The sequence below is a fragment of the Mixophyes fleayi genome, chromosome 2 (assembly GCF_038048845.1).
Source record: "Mixophyes fleayi isolate aMixFle1 chromosome 2, aMixFle1.hap1, whole genome shotgun sequence".
Taxonomy (NCBI): Eukaryota; Metazoa; Chordata; class Amphibia; order Anura; family Limnodynastidae; genus Mixophyes; species Mixophyes fleayi.
In genome coordinates, this window is record NC_134403.1 from 249,602,447 (window position 1) to 249,622,397 (window position 19,951).

The following is a 19,951-nucleotide window of genomic DNA, read 5'->3' on the forward strand; positions in this document are numbered from 1 at the left end:
GTTTTTCAAGAAACAAAACATTAAAACAAAACCATTTGACAATGAGCCATCAATTTAGATGAATTAGTATTTTTTGCAGATTGAAGTCCATTTTGCACTCACGGCTGACTTAAAACTCTAATCCTGTCTGAAGGTAAATGCATAAAGTTGCAGTCAAAATACAGGATTATAATGGCTGGCTGCTTGATGGTTTGGAACATTAAACCACAGAGAGTTGACAGCGATGTGCAGAGGGCACATCGCCATCAATTCCCAGCAGTTTAGTGCTCCAATCCACCACATTTGAAGGTTGAATACAAAACACCAAACCAAGAAGAAAAGCTTTATTTTAATACCTGCTTGTTTGGGCTACCTTGCCCTTCATAACATAAGATTAGGGCATCACTGACTTATGTGAGCCATTATTTAACGGTTATGTGAAGAAAATGAGTTTAGAACATTTATTGCTCATTATAGTTTGGGGGCAAGATGACTATATTTCATTGCTAACAGGGTGCAATATTTATTTATTATGAGGCAACACTTATATGTCACTTATTGGAGCAAATGTGCATATTGGTACGCGTAGTGTAATATATGTACAATGTAAATGATGCACAGCAAGTGTTGCCCAACCATACATTTGACAATTTGTATGTCATTGAAAAACTGCTTTTTCATCCATCAAGGCATTCAGCAATTTTGCCTTCAACACATTGGAAGGTTTAAAACCAACCCGTAAAAACACCTCCGATTAACGATTTAATCGGAACCGCTCTGATACATTTACCCCCATGTGATATTTTTTTTTAATGCATTACCTCCATATAGATGTTAGAAACCCCTTTAAAAGTGTTAATGCCACCATAGAATATAAACAGACACACAAATAAGACACTGTATAAAATTACAACATACATTGGCGTTTTAACATTGCTTTAACTAGTGTTCAACTGCAGTTCAGTTTTAATACATCTGATGAATGTAAAGGCAGATGTAAGCTTCCATTCCGATCAAGAAAAACACATTGTAAACACAAGCTGCCATTTAGCAGCACCTACATGTGCATTTCCTCCATTTTCCCCCACAGTGGCATTTTTTTATGGGGTGGGAGAGTGAAAAATATTTTATATATATATATATGCAAATTAAAACAGAGATCAATGCATATTTATACTGTTTTCAACTTTGTCTGCAATTAAAAATAAATACTGCAACTGATAGTGTGTGGCTGTAGCCTTATTAAGCTGTAGAATATAAACCAGTAGTGGGCAACAGGCAGACCTTCACCAGCAGCCTATAGACTTATTCTATGCTTTAGAACAGGCATGTTCAAACTTAGTCCTCAAGGACTACCAACAGTTCATGTTTTGTCTGTAGAAACAAATGGGATTATTACTGACCCAGCCAAATAGATTAACTCACTGGTGCATGACTAAAGAAATCCTGAAAACATGACCTGTTGATAGCTCGACTGAATTTGGACACCACTGCTGCTTCATCACAAAGCATGGAATAAGCCTAAACACAAGTAGCTGACATCTAGGTCACACAGCCTCCTCTGCACAACACAGTGAGTATATCAGGGGAGTGACCATGTGCTTTGCAGGCTCCAGCTGTGTAAAAGTTGGGGTGATCACAAGTACATATGGGGGTCAGTGTTTGTAGGTTTCTGAATGCATGTTATAGAACGTGGAGTGGCTGATGGCATGTGGACTTCTGAAACAGATGGTCATTTTTTTTTTAGGATGAATGATGTTGGTGTACCAAGACCTGTTTCCAGACTTTCTGCCGTCCTTGAAGTTATGGGCAATGTGTGAAGAACTAGAAGGTTGTAGGATCACAAGGGCAGCCAACCCATCACTGGAATAAACACTGGCACCAAGATGCCATTAATTTATAGTGTATCAGCACTTTAGCATAGTATTTTTAAGTTACGGCCTTATTCACTCATGTGACATTACACAATTAGAAAGACAATTTAATAATGGAAATACTTTGCTCCATTTGTGACCGAAATTGTGGGCAAAACCACCATTACAGTTGTACACATTAACAGGGTTTTCTACTCATTGAAAATTTGTGAAATATTGTCATATATACCAACAAAGCAACATGTAATGTAGTAAGCAGTGACTGCTCAGTAATAGCATTCACCTTCTAAAAAGGGTATTGGCTCTCATTTTAAAGGCTGTGAGTTGCCACTACTCCAATGTCTTCAAGTCTGACAGTCATTGCTTAAGAAACATCTATATGATCTCTACTTAATGCTGGCAGAATTGTTTTATCTATATGCACAACCAAAATATTTTAGACTCTGTGCAGTTTGCTACAGGACTCATGACACTGCTGCATCTAACCATTGTAGAATTTAACTTTATTATTCAGTACTATAAATCCTCAATCCACCATATGGGCACATGACATTCTGTACAGAGAACCAGATGTACGTGGAAGTTAACTTTAGTGAAGCTAGTGTTTACAACAGTTTATAAGTCCTAATCATCCACAATACAAATAATGTAAAGCCCCTGACAAACCCAAACAGGACAGCAATATATAATGTGGAGATTTGATAAACTATATTGGCCATTAATATATCTGACAGTTTGCAAACTATTAGACCACCCAGCAGTTTAACAAAAAATGCACATGTTCAATTGGGGAAGATTTATTAAAGAGGAACCTTTCACTCAGTGAAACACTGGCTGCCAAAACATGTTAGAAAACTACTATCCCAACACATTCTGCACAGCTCAAACCAAAACAGGAATAGAAACCCTCTTGTGTGAAACTGAAGAGTTCATCCCACTGCATGACCCACATTACAGTGGATCAGCCAACTTAACCATTTGCTTGTTGGGTAGTTTGTAGTGCCATGCAACATTACTTTAGTGATCTCTGGACAAGCATAACAGATTGAGTACAGTTTAGTTTTGAAACATCACTTGATTAAGCTTATGTAAAACAAAAAAGTTTAAATTTTAGGTTAATGCAGAAAGCCTATAGACTTAAGGAACAGAAAATCTCATCCCACTAAAGTGGGTCAGGTTGATATCTTAGCTCCATGTATGGCTTGTTGACTAGATGCAATCAAGTTGGCACCATGTCAGAGTCAGACAACTCTGGTCCTGATATGTCAGATACAATTTAGAAGTTTAAACACTAAATCATGAGGCAGACCATGAGAAAATATATTTTTATTATTTTTTTGTTCTCCACAACCCCCAACAGTGGGGCGATAATACATCGTAAGTTAACACTGCACATTTCCATTCCCCTTAACAAAAAGGAAGATATGGAAGAAATATTCTTGTTACAGAATGCTGTAAGCGAAGCCAAAGAACTTTGACTACTCTGGAAAACAAGCTGATCAAAATAACAAAACTTAAGACCAGTGCCCTCTTGTGTCACTGGTGCTTTTTGCTGCTGCACAAGCAGGGACACTGGTCTTGTTGGTAATTCAAGAGTTAAGTGTGCTCAGATCCCAGGAATGAGCTGAGCAGGCAGCTACGAGAATGAAGTCACCAATTGTCAGACGCACCCAGGATTGGAAAGCACTGCCTAAATTTGGTCAGGAGTGTAACACTAATTGTTCTGGATTGGCAGAATTTCCATGGTAATATTTTTCAAACTTTACTAGGCAATACTATATGAAAGGTCAGATTTTGGTCATGATCACACAGACAAGGGATTTTAGGAGAGTGCAAGATGTTATCACAACTGGCTCTCCTACACTGCCAACACAGGAAAAGGGTCTGAATGTAGCTGTGTTATATTCAAAAGTCCAGGGCCGTAACTAGGGCTGTGCGACAGGGGCGACCATACAGGGCGCAAAGATGAAGGGGGGGGGGGGGCGCAATTTAGCAATATTTTAGGTTAATTTGGTTCAAATTGAGAGCTAGGGGGGGGGGGGGCGGCATTTGTCTCTCGCCCAGGGCACTAGAATTCTAAGTTACGGCTCTGCAAAAGTCAATCATCTTTTGCATAATAGAGAGCAAAGCTTCAAGCTGATAAACTACTAAATTGTCCTGTGACTTATTGGTTAACTTATCTGTACTCCACCCAAGATGCTGTAACATAATTAAATGGATCTCATTAAAATCAGGTGGAGCAAGACAGAATTTACAAGCAGGGTAAGTACAGCTGTCAGCAATATCCAAGTGTAAAAATAGAGACCAAGAATTGCATAGTAGACTGAAGATAGTGTGGGTACAGGTGGGAGAAATTCCATCTTTGATATTAACATATGTAGCACATGATAGCCTTACCATAAAAACTAGAAAATTACTAAAATTAACCTTATACTGCAAGATTAAAGTGTATAGTATTTGAGAGTGTGGAGATTGTATAGTGGAAGAGATCTCAGTCTGAGTAGACTGAACACAAGAACCACCTAACTTGATAAAAAAATAAAGTTATGGCACTTTAACCAACATAACTGTAGCAATATAACAGTGGGGCCAAGTGCATCTATATGTCAAAAGTGACAACTTCCCACCTTCTGAGGCAAAATTGTAACAGATTTCTGCAAATATAAAGTGTTGTGGGGAAGAAAAAAGCATGGTGGGTAAGTGGTTAGCACTTCTGCCTCACAGCGCTGGGGTCATGAGTTCAATTCCAGTCCATGGCCTTATCTGTGTGGAGTTTGTATGTTCTCCCTGTGTTTGCGTGGGTTTCCTCCGGGTGCTCCGGTTTCCTCCCACACGCCAAAAACACACTGGTAGGTTAATTGGCTGCTATCAGAATTGACCCTAGTCTCTCTCATTATATATATATATATAGCGCTGTGTGTATATTAGGGAATTTAGATTAAGCTCCAATGGGGCAGGGACTGATGTGAATGAGTTCTCTGTACAGCGCTGTGGAATCAGTGGCGCTATATAAATGATGATGATACCATATTCCTCCATTGAAGTATAGAGTAAAGCTAGTAACTTGAACCATACTCAACATAGAAAAAAAAATAGTAATTAGAAGCTGAATCACATGCATGTTAAACAGCAGATAGACTGAGGTTCCAAACTTCTAATTAAATATAATTAGCACCTAGAAAAAAATAAATAAAAAAAAAATAATTTTGTGTTTTGAAACTGCCACTGTCTCCATCTGATCCCGTGTTACCTAGTGGTTTCTTTGATTTAAAGCTATACAAGAGTCTAAAAACTATTAAAAGGCACATTAAAAGAACATAAAAACCATGTCCATCTGGATCAGTTAAGTATTAAACATATCCATAAGTAGGTTGCATTGTCCAATTTGAGCAGAGGACAACCACTCACCCCCTTAAAAAAAACAAAACCCCTTCTGCGGGGACCAGTAATATCTGCCATGTCTGCTCTCCAAGTGTTCATTCATGTGCCATAAGAAGTTAGATGGCTGAACACAGCAAGTTACAGCAGTCTTGACTGCTATATCAAGACTGGAGAGGGGGGGGGGGGGGAGGGGGGGGGAAAGACAACCAGGTCCAGTGACTTGTGCTACTTTGGCCAGCTGAAATGGACATCTGTTTAAAAATGTGTTAATTCCACTTGCATGTTGTATGCATGCACATTTTGCTCACAAGTTTATAATCTCAGCTTACTGGGGGGCTACAGTAATGAGCTGTTATGCTATAAAGCCAGTTATGTTACCATAGAGGATTTGTTGTGCATTATAGCGATTAACCCTTTTTTGGATGCACAACATAAAGTTTACTATGAGGCATTTTGATATCTCCCTCAAGCCTACAGTAAAGTCAGCTACAAGTTGATGATTTTTTTTTTCTTTTTTTTTCTTTAAGTGATCCAAATTTAGCATATATTCGGTTTTGTATGGTGACCTTGAGATCAATTTTGTTTAATAAATGTAATTTCAGATACAATATATTAGTAATAAAAGCAAACCATCGCCCATTCTTGGGTCTGGACAGGACCTGACAGATTTTAACTTACCAGAATGGCTTTTTTTGGGTAGTTTTTTGCTACAGCCCAACATTTCCTTTAATCTTAAAATCAAGGCTGGGATCATTGCATTCCAGCCAAGCAAATTTGATAGCTTGAAATCTATTCTAAAAATAAAATAGGTCACAGTCTTGTTGACCTCATCTACTTTAGTGAAAAAGTAAGCAATTGTCCTAAATTGGGAAGCAGGCCCCCATAGCACCAAATGTGTCGCTGCAGATGATATGCAAGATGGACTGAAGCATAGAAACAGACACTAAACATTTGTATGTGGTCGGCTTCACTTAAGGAAGCAATGGCACATCATACTACGTACTAAAATAGAAAGAGCGCTCAAATACTGGTCACACTGCAAGGCACCTCTTAACTTGCATTTCAACACAGGTGAGCTGCTGGATAATGCAGTACAACTTTTAGGGGATATTAACCCTTTATTTTGCAAGCATTGAAAATTAAGGAAACTGTAGTTGCCATCTAGTGATCAATATTGGAACTTGAGAAACTAAACACATTTAGATGTTGCTTGAGAGCACCTCTGCCAAGGAAAGGCTACAAGTGTAAAGGTTATTCCATAAAAGCAAGGCAAAATTTGCTTGAGCGCAAGCTTGCAAAATAAAGGGTTGAGTAAAGAGAAATATATAGTCTAGAATCTAGGAGTTAAACCATTCAAGTAGTACAGGCACTTAAGAGCTCTAACTCCTACTCTTTGGTCCAAACACCCAATATTTACACTGGTTTTAGAGCCTGCGTTAACAGAAGATTAAGAGGGGAGAAGAATTTGTGAACGAATGGTAGCCCATCAGCAGAAAGGTCTTGTTTGATGGAAAGACAAGAGGATCACACCATACTAATCAATTCATGATCTCCAGATAAGATCAAAGTGTCAAGTTTAGGCTCTTAGGTAAAATTTAAAATACAGTTTCCTTGTTCAGTTTAGGAGATAAGCAGGCCATGGGGATCAAGTCACTGCACAGCCTGCATGTCAGTTGCAGCAAGGGAGCCAGGTCTGGTAGGAGTGACTGCAGGACACAAGAGGCTGGACAGGTGTAAAGTAGTAACTGTTGTAATTGCCATCACTCATGAAGGGGGCTGGCTGGTAGTAGCAGGCGTAGTTTGGGATTGCTGTAACAAGATTCTGTTCAGACAATACCTGAATAGCCAATGAAGCAATAAGTGATAGAGTCTGACGGCGTTCATGTCCCATTAAGCAAACTGTACTCTCATTTACTACATTGTGAAGGGTCATCAGACAGTCATAACGCTTGTCCTCCATCCCTACAAAGTGATCCTGCAGATAGCACTTAAGCTTCCGAAACTGTTCTCTTATGTCTGGGAAGTCTATGAAGTAACGAGAGCACATGTACCTCTGCATTGTTTTCATGTCCACCTCTGACTTGGGGGTAAAGCCACGCACAAGCAAGTTGCAGTATTTGAGAAGACCACCACCTCTGATCTCTTCTGGGTTCCGTGTGGCAATGATCCTATTACGCAAGTGGTCCATGGCTTCCTCAAAGTCACCATACATACTTTCTCCAGTCACAGTGGGGTGAAAGGTCTGAGACATTTGAGTCTCTGAACACTGGTTGAACATGATCATTGAATCGAGGAGGATTTGGAAGGAGTCTACGCTAAACTCAAACTGACGTCTTAGAGTGTCCACAAACTTTAACTCCATGTTTTTTCCATTGTTGTTTGATAATGATATTAGACTCCAACGGTCACTTTCGGTACAAACCTTGACTAGTTTCTGAACATAAGCTTCCTTTAGAGTCATGGGTGTGATTTTCTCCTTATTGACACCTGCAGGCAGGAAGTCCAAGAGGCAATCCAGCACAGCATGCTTCACCACCTGAAAGGCTTCAGGCCCTTTCAAGTTAACCATAAATATGAGGTCCAAATCCTTATAGCCCAAGCCACTATCTTCATGCAGCACATGACTTGCAGCTGAACCATTCAGTCGGACATTGTGAACGAGAATACCCTTCTGCTCTAAGCGATTCTTGACAACCTGCAAGAGATTTAAATAAAGGTCATCACTACTGCAAAAGGAAAAAAAATGTTTAAATTTCACAGTAAAGTGCTATCAATCTGTGGCAACTTAATTTGTACTACTTCTAAAATATAAATAAGGAAGTTAGCAATTTAAGTCTAGTACTCAAAGTTACAGAATGCCTCATCAGGAAACTAAGTCCCAAGCATTCCTGACAATTTATCCCATTATATAATTTGATGTTCATTGTGTTTTAACAGTATTTTGTGGCCATGAAATTCTGAACAGCCAGCCAGTTCATAGGAAATGTTATAGTATTCCCAAGACATTGGGTTGGAAGCAAATGTTTAAAGATATCAGTAGCACTGGGTTTGTCCTGTAAAGGGAAGCTAGCAGAGGACCAGCAACATGTTGACAACAGGGTAGCTGGAGATACTAGAAAAGCAGTATGACATCACATCCCTGTCAGTCAACAAGAGCTTCCAGTTCCAATAGGTCCAAAATACAGGACCTGCCTTTGTGACTCACTGAATTCCTTTCTTAGTGCGTGGCTAACATGAATGCAGTGCAGGAACAAAAAAGTTTAGAGGGGGAACTGCAGTATGAATAGGAGGGTGTATAAGAAACTATTCCATAGTTTAAGCATAAACAGTTGCACAAATCAACCAAGCCTAAAACTTTACATGTTCATTTTAATTGGTGTATTCTAGCAAGAGATTCCAGACTAAACATGTTTCAGGCTCTGCACACTCAGCAAGTCCCCATGCTGTGACATGTTTCTCTGGGACAAATTCTCCTCTCAGCGTCTATCAGGCTTCCAAGCTTTGATCTGCCGATTGTTTTAGCATTCTAATCCATCATAATATTCACTCCCATTCCCTTAAAGGTTATGCAACACTGCTCTGAAGATTTCATGGGTCTATTGGAGTAAATAGACAAGATGGGGCACCATTTATAAGCACATTAAAATGATTAAAACAACAAGGTGTGCATGAAGGTAAAGAGCTTGTAATATAGCAATTCCAGCTTTATAAGAAAATACACAATACTGCACTGCCAATGCTTGTATAGACAAAACATTTTAACACTTGCTGCAGTCCCCTTTCCCCACTGTTTGATGTACCAGGTTAACAAAGGCCCTGCCCGATTTACATATGAAGTTTTATTGTGGAAAATCTCAAATCTGGAGTTTGGGGTATAGTCCTAACAAGCCAACTCTTAAACACACCTGCAGACAGACCTATTTTCACATTTATTTAAAGCAGAGTGCAGTGCATCTGCTGCATTTAGCTGCTTTCACATGTAGCATGTGTCAGTGATCAGAACAAGATGTCTACGAAGCATTTTTGCCAATTTCTATTTTTACATAACTAGTCAAGAGGGTCAAGTCAATTTAACTCATTCGTAATACCCCTCAACAATTGTACAAGTATAGAGTATGTGTATGCATGTTCATTACTGCAATAGTAGAGAGGCTGTTAACACCCACAATGCTCTTCCAAGTGACTGCATGTTTGTCACATTGCAGAGTCTTATCACAACTAGGCCAGACCTCATACATAAGGAGGTAATGACAGTCCATACTAAATACTTACAGCTATTACCAAAGAACGCAACCAGGAATAGCCAGTTTGTATGTTGACATATTAAAACAGGTCAGAAGACATTTTAAATAGATGTGCAAGCTTGTCAGAGAAACTGCCTCACCAAAAATTGGATTTATATAATTATAAGTTCATTAGTAATTACTATGAGATCAATATTATCAGGCCCATTTATGGTGTTTTCTAGGTTCTTTAAATGGCCTCTTGGGTTAACTCATCCATTGCAGATTTTATATTTAAACATACTACATCCATAGCTTCCATTTTTCAAAATACAAAAATGGTCATCTTAAGCAGGTTAGATACACTTCTGATAGCAGCAGTTAACTGAAACTATCCAGGAGTATCCAGTGGCCACCAAAATGTCACTAGCTATTTGTAGAAGATACTTGAGCACCTGATGGGGATAGTGACAAGGGAATTAATGCAAACTCAAAATCAATGAGACTTCTGAGTGTAACTGTTACACCAGCCATCTTAAACTGGTTAGAGTGAACACATTAGAATTGTATTAATGCATGCCAACAGGTGTACATTACAGAATACAAGTTCAAAGGAAGACACCATTAAAATGTTCACTAGTGCAAGTAAAGGACTTGCATAACATGTGCAATCTTAACAGATTACATACATCACAATGGGTTCACACTCAAGCAGCAAAAATACCAACTTGAATGGCCTGTGTGGAAAGTTGCACTAGACCCTTTTCTCACAGGTCTTTCCCATATGACATACAGTATAAGGCTTTTTTTCTTGAGTATATTATGGTGGCATCTTTAAGTTGGCAAAAGGTTACAGCACTAGACCAGTAGAATGGAAGAGTCCAATTACAAAATTGCAGAGAAATTAAAAATATTTAAAAGGTGGAAAAAACCTTTACATCCAGACTGGAATTGAAGCTCTTTTCCAGGGCTCTTGCCATTTGCTGAAATCAGTAGGGGTCTTTGCAGGGCAATTTTGATTGCAACTCCTAAATTCCTTGCAGAGTTCTGCATGGATCTTATATTAGGACCTCTGAATTAATCTCAGTGGGATGACAAAGTTGATATATTGTGTGGGGTAGCCATAGCACCATTTTAAATAAATACTAGTTTAAAATGGAGTAGCAGAGTCCTTACAGCCGTACACAGAATTTTGCATGTGTACACTCCATTTCTCCATAATTCTCTATGAAGAAGTTTGTTTACCTATGAAATGAACTCTAGACTATTCCATTTCAAAAAGTCCAGAGGTGAGGAAAAAACAAATAGGTGCCCACACATTTAGCAATTCAGTGCTTCAATCCGAGTGTACAATTGCTATGATTTGATGACTGTTTAGACAGTGTGCCCCAACAGATCCAGACACTGGTGGTCCAAGTCCAATGCATTATTCAATTTGCAGCTGATTGAGTAAAGAAAACTGAAAAAAACATCTAAAACGGCCATCAATAGACCAGTGTAGGTTTGTTTTGTTTTTTAACTACACATTTGAAACCACACTTTTAATACCAAACCAAGTCTCAGAAAAATAACTCAAGCTTGAGTGTCAATCAATTTACTTGGTTTAGATGCTTCAATATTTTCCCATTAAGGAGATTGTTGTATTTACCTTACCATTACAAAGGTAGGTGTTGTGTTTGCTTTCCAATACCATCTCTACAGATTCCATTTGAGTTACTGGTGTAATCTGTCACACTGAGCAAACATGTGATGTTATATTGTCACCTAGCTATTGACAGCCACTAGATGCCATAAACTTTTTGGATTTTATAGAAACAACTCATTAGAAAGCATGCAGACTAGGCTGGTTATGTGCGACAGTCATAACATCACCAGTGCCATAACAATTCCGTGTCACTTGGAGGCAAGCTCAGAGGGTGTGGGAGAAGAAGTTGTTAGTCACTGCTTTGTACTGTATATTCTCTGTACAATTACATATCACTACTCATCTCGGGTGTGAAGGGAAAATAACCCAACTCACTAAAGTGAGGCAGTCCACCTAGACACTTAACACTATGGCCCTAATCAGCCTGATCTTTTTAACACTTTCATGACCAAGTTTATTGTCCATTGTAGATGCCATGTCTTAATCTTGCCAAAACCTAAATACAAGTGCCCCCAGCCAGAGCACAAGACAACACTTTCATGGGGCCGTTTGGTAATACCAGCAAATCAAGACAAGCACTCAAGTTGCACTTTTGTTGCGCCAACTAGGACACCTTGCAAGATATTGCCAGGTTTAGATTTTATATTGTATTATATACAGCCAAGCACAAGCTATTTGTTTCAATTGACAGCCATTTCAGAATGAAGAGCCAAGTCAGTGGGACACTGATATGATAGGCCAGTTGATGTGCATCAATAAGTTTCTGAAACTGTCATATCATGACTATTAGACTTGGTTTAGCATTTTATCACTTAACATGCACACAGCTTATTTACAGATGAAGCCAGACACCTTGGAGATGTGTGAATAAACTAGGATCAGTGCAGTGTCACAGCCAACCTGCCAGGCTACACTATGCATTCCAGTCAGCTTCATCATTGTATTAGGCAAACAGGACATCAAGCTTCTGGCAGCACGGGTGACAGTATGCATATGGAAGAGAAATTAGTGTTTAAGGTGGAGGGACATTGAGCCAGAGTTGCAGAGAATGTACAATATGAATAAAAGTTACAAGATTAGACATTATGTAGGAGTGATGGGAAGCAGTGTGGCATCTACCAGGCCCATAATTCTGAGTGTGAATAACTCCTGCTGATAGGTAAAACAAAAAAAAAAAAGTTATGCAATACCCGTCATTAACAGTTGAGTTATCAGGGAAGGTAGAGGCCACAAAAGGAGGAAGAATGCCTCTTGGACAAATCTGATACGACAATTTTACTGAAAAAGATTTAGCTTCCTAAAGATCTTAAATATATTGTTTTTAGATCATGAATGGTCACATATGGTAGTTTTGAACATGATTGCTAACACACAGCCCCCAGCACCTTCCCACCCAGTCAGCCTTAGCTCTTATTCACACATTTATAATCTGCATTTCTTGAGTAAGCATTTGGGCCATAGCTGAAGATTTGCAGGTTATAAAAGAGAGACTAAAACTTTATTTGGCGGGAGTAACCAACCTTCAAATCATGTGACCTCTTCCACGCAATATGGGGTGGAGGCAATCACATCTTGAGATCAATGGAGGAATGTAGAGACTGCTTCCACTGTGGGAACACATTGCATCATTCTAGCACACCCTATTAAGAAAGTCATTTTTTAGGCAGGGTTAGGTATTAGATTATCAGTTGGTCACTGGTTCTTTAGCCAGACTTAACTTGCACTGTCCACAAATCTCCTTGTTATGTAGCCACCAGTAACAAGATTGCCACTCAGTTCTAGAAAATGCCAATTTTAAGGATTAACCACTAACTGCATAAAAGAGTGGTGTTATTGATTTAGCATTATGCTTTAACTGACCCAAGGTTGAATGATGTTATGCTCAATTCTCCAACTGCAGGCTACATGTATTGTTTAGAAGTTACAGGTCTTTCAATGTACCTTTTCCCAGCACATCACCACAATGACTTGTGTTTTCTATGGCACACCAGAACTGTATAGGGACTACCTAGATAACAGTTGTGGTGTAACTGCATAGCGTATCAATAGGTTAATTAAAGGCCACAAAGACCTGAATATATTGGTATAATGGCCTAAGTTGAAACTTTCATTAAGCCTATATAGATATGCTTAGCACTCATTTTCCCCTCAAGAATATCTTGTCATTCAAGACCAGTTACTGAACTGGATACATGACAGCCACATGTGCAGTCCTCTAACCTTCAAAAAAGGCTGCAACATAATCTCAGTAATAAGTTAAAATATAGTATATTTAAAATCAGAAACATGCCTTTAAAATAGATATCATACTCCAAAACACCCATTAACCAAACACAATGGGGGATTTGAGAAGAATCTTGTGGAGACTGAGGAATATAGGAATTTGAGAGGCTAGTAAGGGACAGACGTTTTAGGGAAACTAGGCCATAAACTATAGACATTTTAAAAAGCAATCAAGAGAAACTCAAAGGATGTTGAATTACATTGATTATTAAGTTAATTTACAGTAAATATATTTAACTTCTCACTGAAGTGAAAAATGTTAAAGTACATGTCATTGAAGTGCATCAGGTTATCAGTTAATGGTCTTCAAGAAAAAGGAATATTTTAAACATTTCCACACATTTAAATAATGCAGTTGGGCATTTTCAGTTTGTGAAATTCTTAACACGTTGATACATTACACAAACCGCTACTATGTGTAGTGCGTTTGCCTCCAGAGTGTTGTGTACCCCCAGAAACAGCCACTATGACACTGCAATGAATTCTAGGGAAAGGTGCATGGACATGAAGACCCATCTCATGCATATTTGGCTTAATTGTCCAACAGCAGACTACAGCATTCAAACTTTGTTCGGTCAAAGCACATCATTAAGCCATTAACACCAGTGCATTTCAATAGAGGCTAAGGGCTAGATTTACTAAGCTGCGGGTTTGAAAAACTGGGGATGTTGCCTATGGCAACCAATCAGATTTTAGCTTTCATTTATTTAGTACCTTCTACAAAATGACAGCTACAATCTGATTGGTTGCTATAGGCAACATCTCCACTTTTCAAACCCGCAGCTTAGTAAATCTAGTCCTAAGAGTGCAAACAATGATCTCTGGAAGAGTGGCTGGCACAAATAGGTCACTGGTGGATACACAAGGTGATCTGCTAGAAGTGAAGTTTAAAAATTAGCTCAAGTAAGGTTGAAGCCTGAATGTTTCCTGGTCAACCTAGGACAGTACTGCATTTAACCGACTAGTCATTAGGATTACTAATATTTGTCACCATGCCAGAGACATGTAGTGCCTCAGCACAATTTATGCTTCTATAAGCCATGCGCTAATGACCTAGAGGTAGCTGTACAATCTGAGGGGGAAGGGCATGCAATAGTGACATTCACAGTATGGGCTTAAGCTTTCCACTGTCATCAGCTGGTAGGTACCCATCTGCAGAGTCACCAGTAGACTACATAATGTACAAAATTTGGCTCTTCTGAAAAGGTTCCATAAGACAGGAGGTCAAAGCATGATGATGTAAATGGAGTGAACATAGCAGCAACAGACGTCATAAAAAGGTGATGGCACAGCCTCCAGAAAGGCCTACATTAAAGGACCAGTTTGGAACAGCTGCCCCAAATGGCTTTTCAATACCACCTACTAAAGTTATCCAAATCCAGAAAGCTATAACTCGTGGCCACACACCATTAAGCAAAAGTTCAGTTTAACAGTATCCAATTACAATATAGCTTAGCAATGTAGAATGTACTGGCAGCCAGCATGTACCAGCACAGCTGTCCATTAGGTTCTACACAACACCAAGAGGCCTTAAAATACAGGCTTGGATATCCGCACAACTAAGTGTTACACGAATTAAGTGATTCCCATACAGATTACTCAAAAAAGACAGAAGCTAGTTTAGTTAGAGTAATAGGGAAAACCAGTCTACTTCAATATGAATTCCTTCTGAGCCAGCAGTTTTATTCCTGCAAATCATTCTTAGGGAGCTGTTAAAACCTGGCACCCTGCCACAGGATCTCAACTAAAGTACATGCTAATCATTGCAGTGACATTTAACAGTTTTCCTTCAGAAGAGAAAAAAAATTCCCATTATTATACTTGTAACGGAACGAAGTTACTACAAGGGAACCTAGGCTTGGATGAAACTGCACCTTGCTGGAGGGAGTCAGAAGAAACGACCTTTAAACCACGTGTGTGACAGGCAGTGCAGAGGAGAGATGGACTCCAGTCTGAGCAGGTCCTCCGACAGGCAAGAGGGAGCATCATTTTATTACACCCAAGTATGGAGCCATGAATCCCAAGCACCCGTTAACCCCTTCCCTACCAGGACGCCCTGCAACTCTTTCCCCCCCACACGCCTTACCTGCACCAGGTGCCGGGGACGGCAGGCCAGAGTGGGGAAGTTCCCGCGGCCGTGGATGGGCACGCTCTCCCCGAGAATGGCATCCAGCCGTCGGACCTGCGGCCAGGAGAGGACACTGAAGCGCGGGGAGGGAAGGGGGGAGTCGGCCGGTGTCTGAGAGGCCATGGCGGGTGCTCGGAGGTCTCTACGAGCTTGACGTACAGTGACAGCCGCTTCTTCAGATTCTCGACAGAAGGATCCGCACGTGGCACAGTCCGGCCGAGTCTCCTAGCAACAAAACCCCCGTACAAGGAGGATGATGGGGTGAGCAACAGGTCGGGCAGCCGTCAGGAGGTGCGGTGCAGTGGAGTGTTAGGTGGGGGATAAAGTCTGATTAAAATAACCTCAGTAAGGGGTTACTGTACTAAAGAGGTCAGGAGGATGCTCCGGTGCGGCTGTCAGTGATCAGGGTGGACGAGTGGGGCGGGTCACTAAGCGTCCTCACACAGAAACTGAGCTGTTACTTGAGACAACCGGAGCACCCACTGAGTAACACCCTTTCGCTGCTCTCTTCTTATATACATGGTCCAACTTCATACTGAATGGACAGGGCACACATCACTCATTTACCTCCTCTTATCTCCCGTCTATGATTGGCTCAGAGCGATAGTGTCTTTGCGTGACCCGCCCAATCCTCTGTGCGTCATTCAGGGCAGTAACGCACTACAATTTGGCAGCTGCCAGCGATACTTCAAGCTTATTGGTTGTCACAAAGTACCTCCCGCTGGAAAGGAATCCCAGCGCTGATTGGCAGATAGAAATGCTTATTTGGTTTAAAGGGACTAGCAGACCTGTCATAATTCCAACAGCGTGGTAAACCATTTAAAGCTTTTAGCTGCAGGCAGAGCAGAAAGCATTGGTTAAAACATAAGACTCATTACTGTATGATAAGGAAAGCTGACTTCTTGTGTATTTGAAGTCTCATGAATCGTTTTAATATCATTTACATTTTATTTGCACACAGTGATCGAAGTGGGCTGGAAAAGGTGGTATGGCAAACCATCATTTATCTTACTGCTTTGTAAAACGGTCAAATTCCATTCACTTACATTTTCAATGCTGCCCCTTCTAAATTTTCACTTTTACCTCTGCACAGGAAACATGTAACAGTGGAGCTTCTCTGGTAAGTGTCCTGTAGGCCATGGTTGTTTTAAGGACACAGTGCTGAAAACATTAAACGAATGCAAAGGGAAAAAAGAGGGGGAAGTGTTTATGGCTACTAATATTATTCTTTTCTGTATTTATTATAGTGAGGTTTAGACAATGAAAGCAAACATCTGGTTGGTTTCTATGGGCAACACCACTATTTTGCATAGGTTTACATAGATGTCTCCAGCTACACAGAAATTAGGAGCTGATTTACTAATGCATACTTACAAACAGTCCCTATATTTGCAAGACACTTCCATTTACTGTACAGGGAAGGAGCTTTACAAAATTGGAAAGATCTGGGTGGTGTTTTAGTGGATCAGGAGCATTGCCTAGTTTGTCATAATTTGCCACCCTCAAAAATTGGTAGGTATGCTAATAGCAGGGCCAGCACCACCATTAGGCTGCATAGACAGCTACCCCTTAGGGCTCGGAGGCCCTGGTCAGGACCACTCTGGCCAGAAGAGGCCCAACCTCGGCATTGCTTCACTTCCTGTTAGTTGGCCTCTCTCCCAGAATCAGTCATCTTATTCAGTCAGTTTCTAGTAGGACATTGAGGGGGGTATTCAATTGTTCCAAAGTTCGAGCGTGGAAAAAATATTACCGTTAATACGGTAATCTCTCGCTGGATTTCAGCTCGCAGCTCCCTAGGCTGCAAGCTGAAATCCAGCGAGTAAATTACTGTATTAACGTTTTTTCCCGCGCAGGACTACCGTAATAACGGTAATCCTGCGTGGTCCGCGGGATTTTCGGCAATCCCGCGGACAATTGAATATGCCCCTGAGGATGTCCACTCTATGCTAATAACATGTATTGAATACTGATTTCATATTTAAAGGTGATGTCCACCCAAAGTCAAATTTTTGCTTTTTAGGTTATGTCCCTTTTTAATAATTTGCTTAATGAAGATTTTCATTTCAAATCACTGTAAATCTTCTATGGGATCCAGCAGTGTGAGGACTATGTTTTATTGACAACCGCTCTAGATATGCAAGCTTATTTGTCTGTAATCTGCCACTTCCACTTGAAGTCATGTTCTTTGCATGGTCGATCACTGTCTTCTCTCCAGTATGTGATATGAGACTTTAAACCAAGTGGGATCAGGGGAGTTGTAGGTTTTCACTTGGCACTGATGACAGTGTGTGTGATGTGTAAGTAGAAATTTAAATGCCTACTTTCCATCCAGAAAACTTGAAAAATAATAATGGGTCCTAGGGAAACAAATGGAACACTCTAGCTACAGATAAAATCACAGTACTTATTTTAAACAAACATTTGCAGGGGAGGGCTGGCAAATTCTAGCCCGGGGCAAGACTCGACTCAGCAGCCTATTAGTTCTCTTTTAACACATAATATTATAATTGTCACGATTTATACCTGCGTACCTGCTATTGTTGGCACTACTCAGAGGAAGGTGCGGAATCTAACGTGCCCCTGGTATGCACCGCCAATCCGTTGCAGGAACACGCAGGTCGCGGTCCTTCCACGAGTCAAATAGTGAGATACAAGAGGAGATTTGTCAGACTGGCCGGGTCGGTAACGTTCTGGTAAGTAGAAGTACACAAGGAATATCTGGAGGGATGGTGAAACAAGCCGGGTCGGTAACGTCTGGAAGCGATGTACAACAGGGAGATCCAAAAGGGGTGCTCAAACGATTGCCTAGCAACGGGACACGCATGCGCTGACGGCCGCGCCAGGCGGCCGGAACTTCCGGGTCTGGTTGCCAACCAGACACACTAGGAAGAGAAGCAGGCGGCCGTCCTGAGGAGACAGCGGGACGGCGCCTGACAATAATGTTATATTGTGACAGGTTGGACCTCCTATGCCACCCTGTCTGTGTTCCTGGGGACCAGCTGGTCTTGCCTTGCCACCGTCCCCTTTCTTTATACCAATTGTGCCCCTCTAAATGCTGTAGGAGGGGCTTGCTGTTGCCACCACTAGGCTCCTTTGCCGGCACATAGAACTGCTTCCTCCTGGGTAACTCTCGTTGATAGTGTACCCCCTTGCTGGGTGCCTGGGCTGGTACACCTGACCTCTTACTTTAGATCAGGGTTGCTGTGGATGGTTCCCTCTGGCCTATCACAATGGCCAGAGCTGCAGGGTAGAAGGCAAAGCGTTGGTACTAGATACTGGGTCCCAACCTCAGGACAGCCGGATTACGGATTAGATTGGTCTAATTTGTAGATCACTGGAATTACAGCAGGTAAGTATTCGTCAAAGCAGGATCTTGAAGCAATGATGTTTTATTAGCTCAATTAGTTCTTAGGACAGATACACACTAGTTTGAGGTACTAGCAATGGCGGAAATTCCATTGGTGCAGCAGGTGTTGTGCACCAGGGCCCATGAAGATAATGGGGCCTGCTGCATGGGGAACTAGCAAACAGTGGGCCATGGTTCCCTCCCCCCACAACCTCAACCTGTTATTAAGGTTAAGTTTATTTGAGAGGAAGAGGTGGTGTATAGAGGTAAATTTGTTACAAACAGAGCGTGCATTCCAAAGGGCACATTTAAAGGACTTTAAAAGAGAAAAGATGGGAAAGATGATTGTAAGATGTGTGCCCTTTTATTTTCTGGCAACAAGGTGAGGCTGTTGTCGAAGTCAGCAAATTGGATAAAGTCATTTCAATTAATATCGAGCAAACTTGATTGTCTTTGTCTGAAATTATGCATAGAGCACGCTACGGCGTGGAAGGGCGTATCCAGCCGCAACACGTGGCAATAGCAGTTTTTACACTTTTGTATACATTCGCACAAACACACATTTGTAAATAGTACACATTAATCGTAGTTGCAACACATAGTTATTTATGTCGAAATATAGTAGTGTTTATGTGTAATATTATAAGTTATATGCATATTAGTGATACATATGGTTCAGGTTAAAGGAAATGTGTCATGTCTGATATCATATTAATCCCCTTTACATCAGCAGCTGTCCGGTGCATTCGGCGAAGAGATCGCACATTGCATACTCTAGTTATTGATGTTAGGGAATAAACCTTTAATATGATGTTGACTGTAAAATGCTAATAGACTAGTTGTAATTGGAGTCTGGGCGGGAAGAAAGGAGCATATCCCCTGGAGAGATGACCCCCACCTTTGGATTCTTTAGTTTGAACTAGCCTATGATCTGCAACCCCCTGGACGTTCCTGAAGCCTGGACCAATAGAAGCAAGCCATACCATCTGCATTGTTTCACTGTATTTCTGTTTGCATATAAGCAGTAGCTCTCATCTAGTGTTCAGTCAAATTGACCACAGACTTCAGACCTGAATGACTGTTCACTGGATC

At 40.7% G+C, this 19,951-nt stretch overlaps 1 protein-coding gene across 1 annotated transcript; it reads right to left on the reverse strand.

The window, feature by feature from the left end:
- Nucleotides 1-3,164: 3,164 nt before the first annotated feature.
- Nucleotides 3,165-15,997, reverse strand: TENT5B (terminal nucleotidyltransferase 5B). The gene is made up of 2 exons (XM_075195793.1): nucleotides 15,472-15,997; nucleotides 3,165-7,929 (listed from the first exon to the last, which is right to left on the reverse strand). The coding sequence occupies exons 1-2, from the start codon at nucleotides 15,634-15,636 to the stop codon at nucleotides 6,904-6,906; spliced, it is 1,191 nt and encodes a 396-aa protein (XP_075051894.1). The 5' UTR covers nucleotides 15,637-15,997; the 3' UTR covers nucleotides 3,165-6,903.
- Between the last annotated feature and the right edge of the window lie 3,954 nt (nucleotides 15,998-19,951).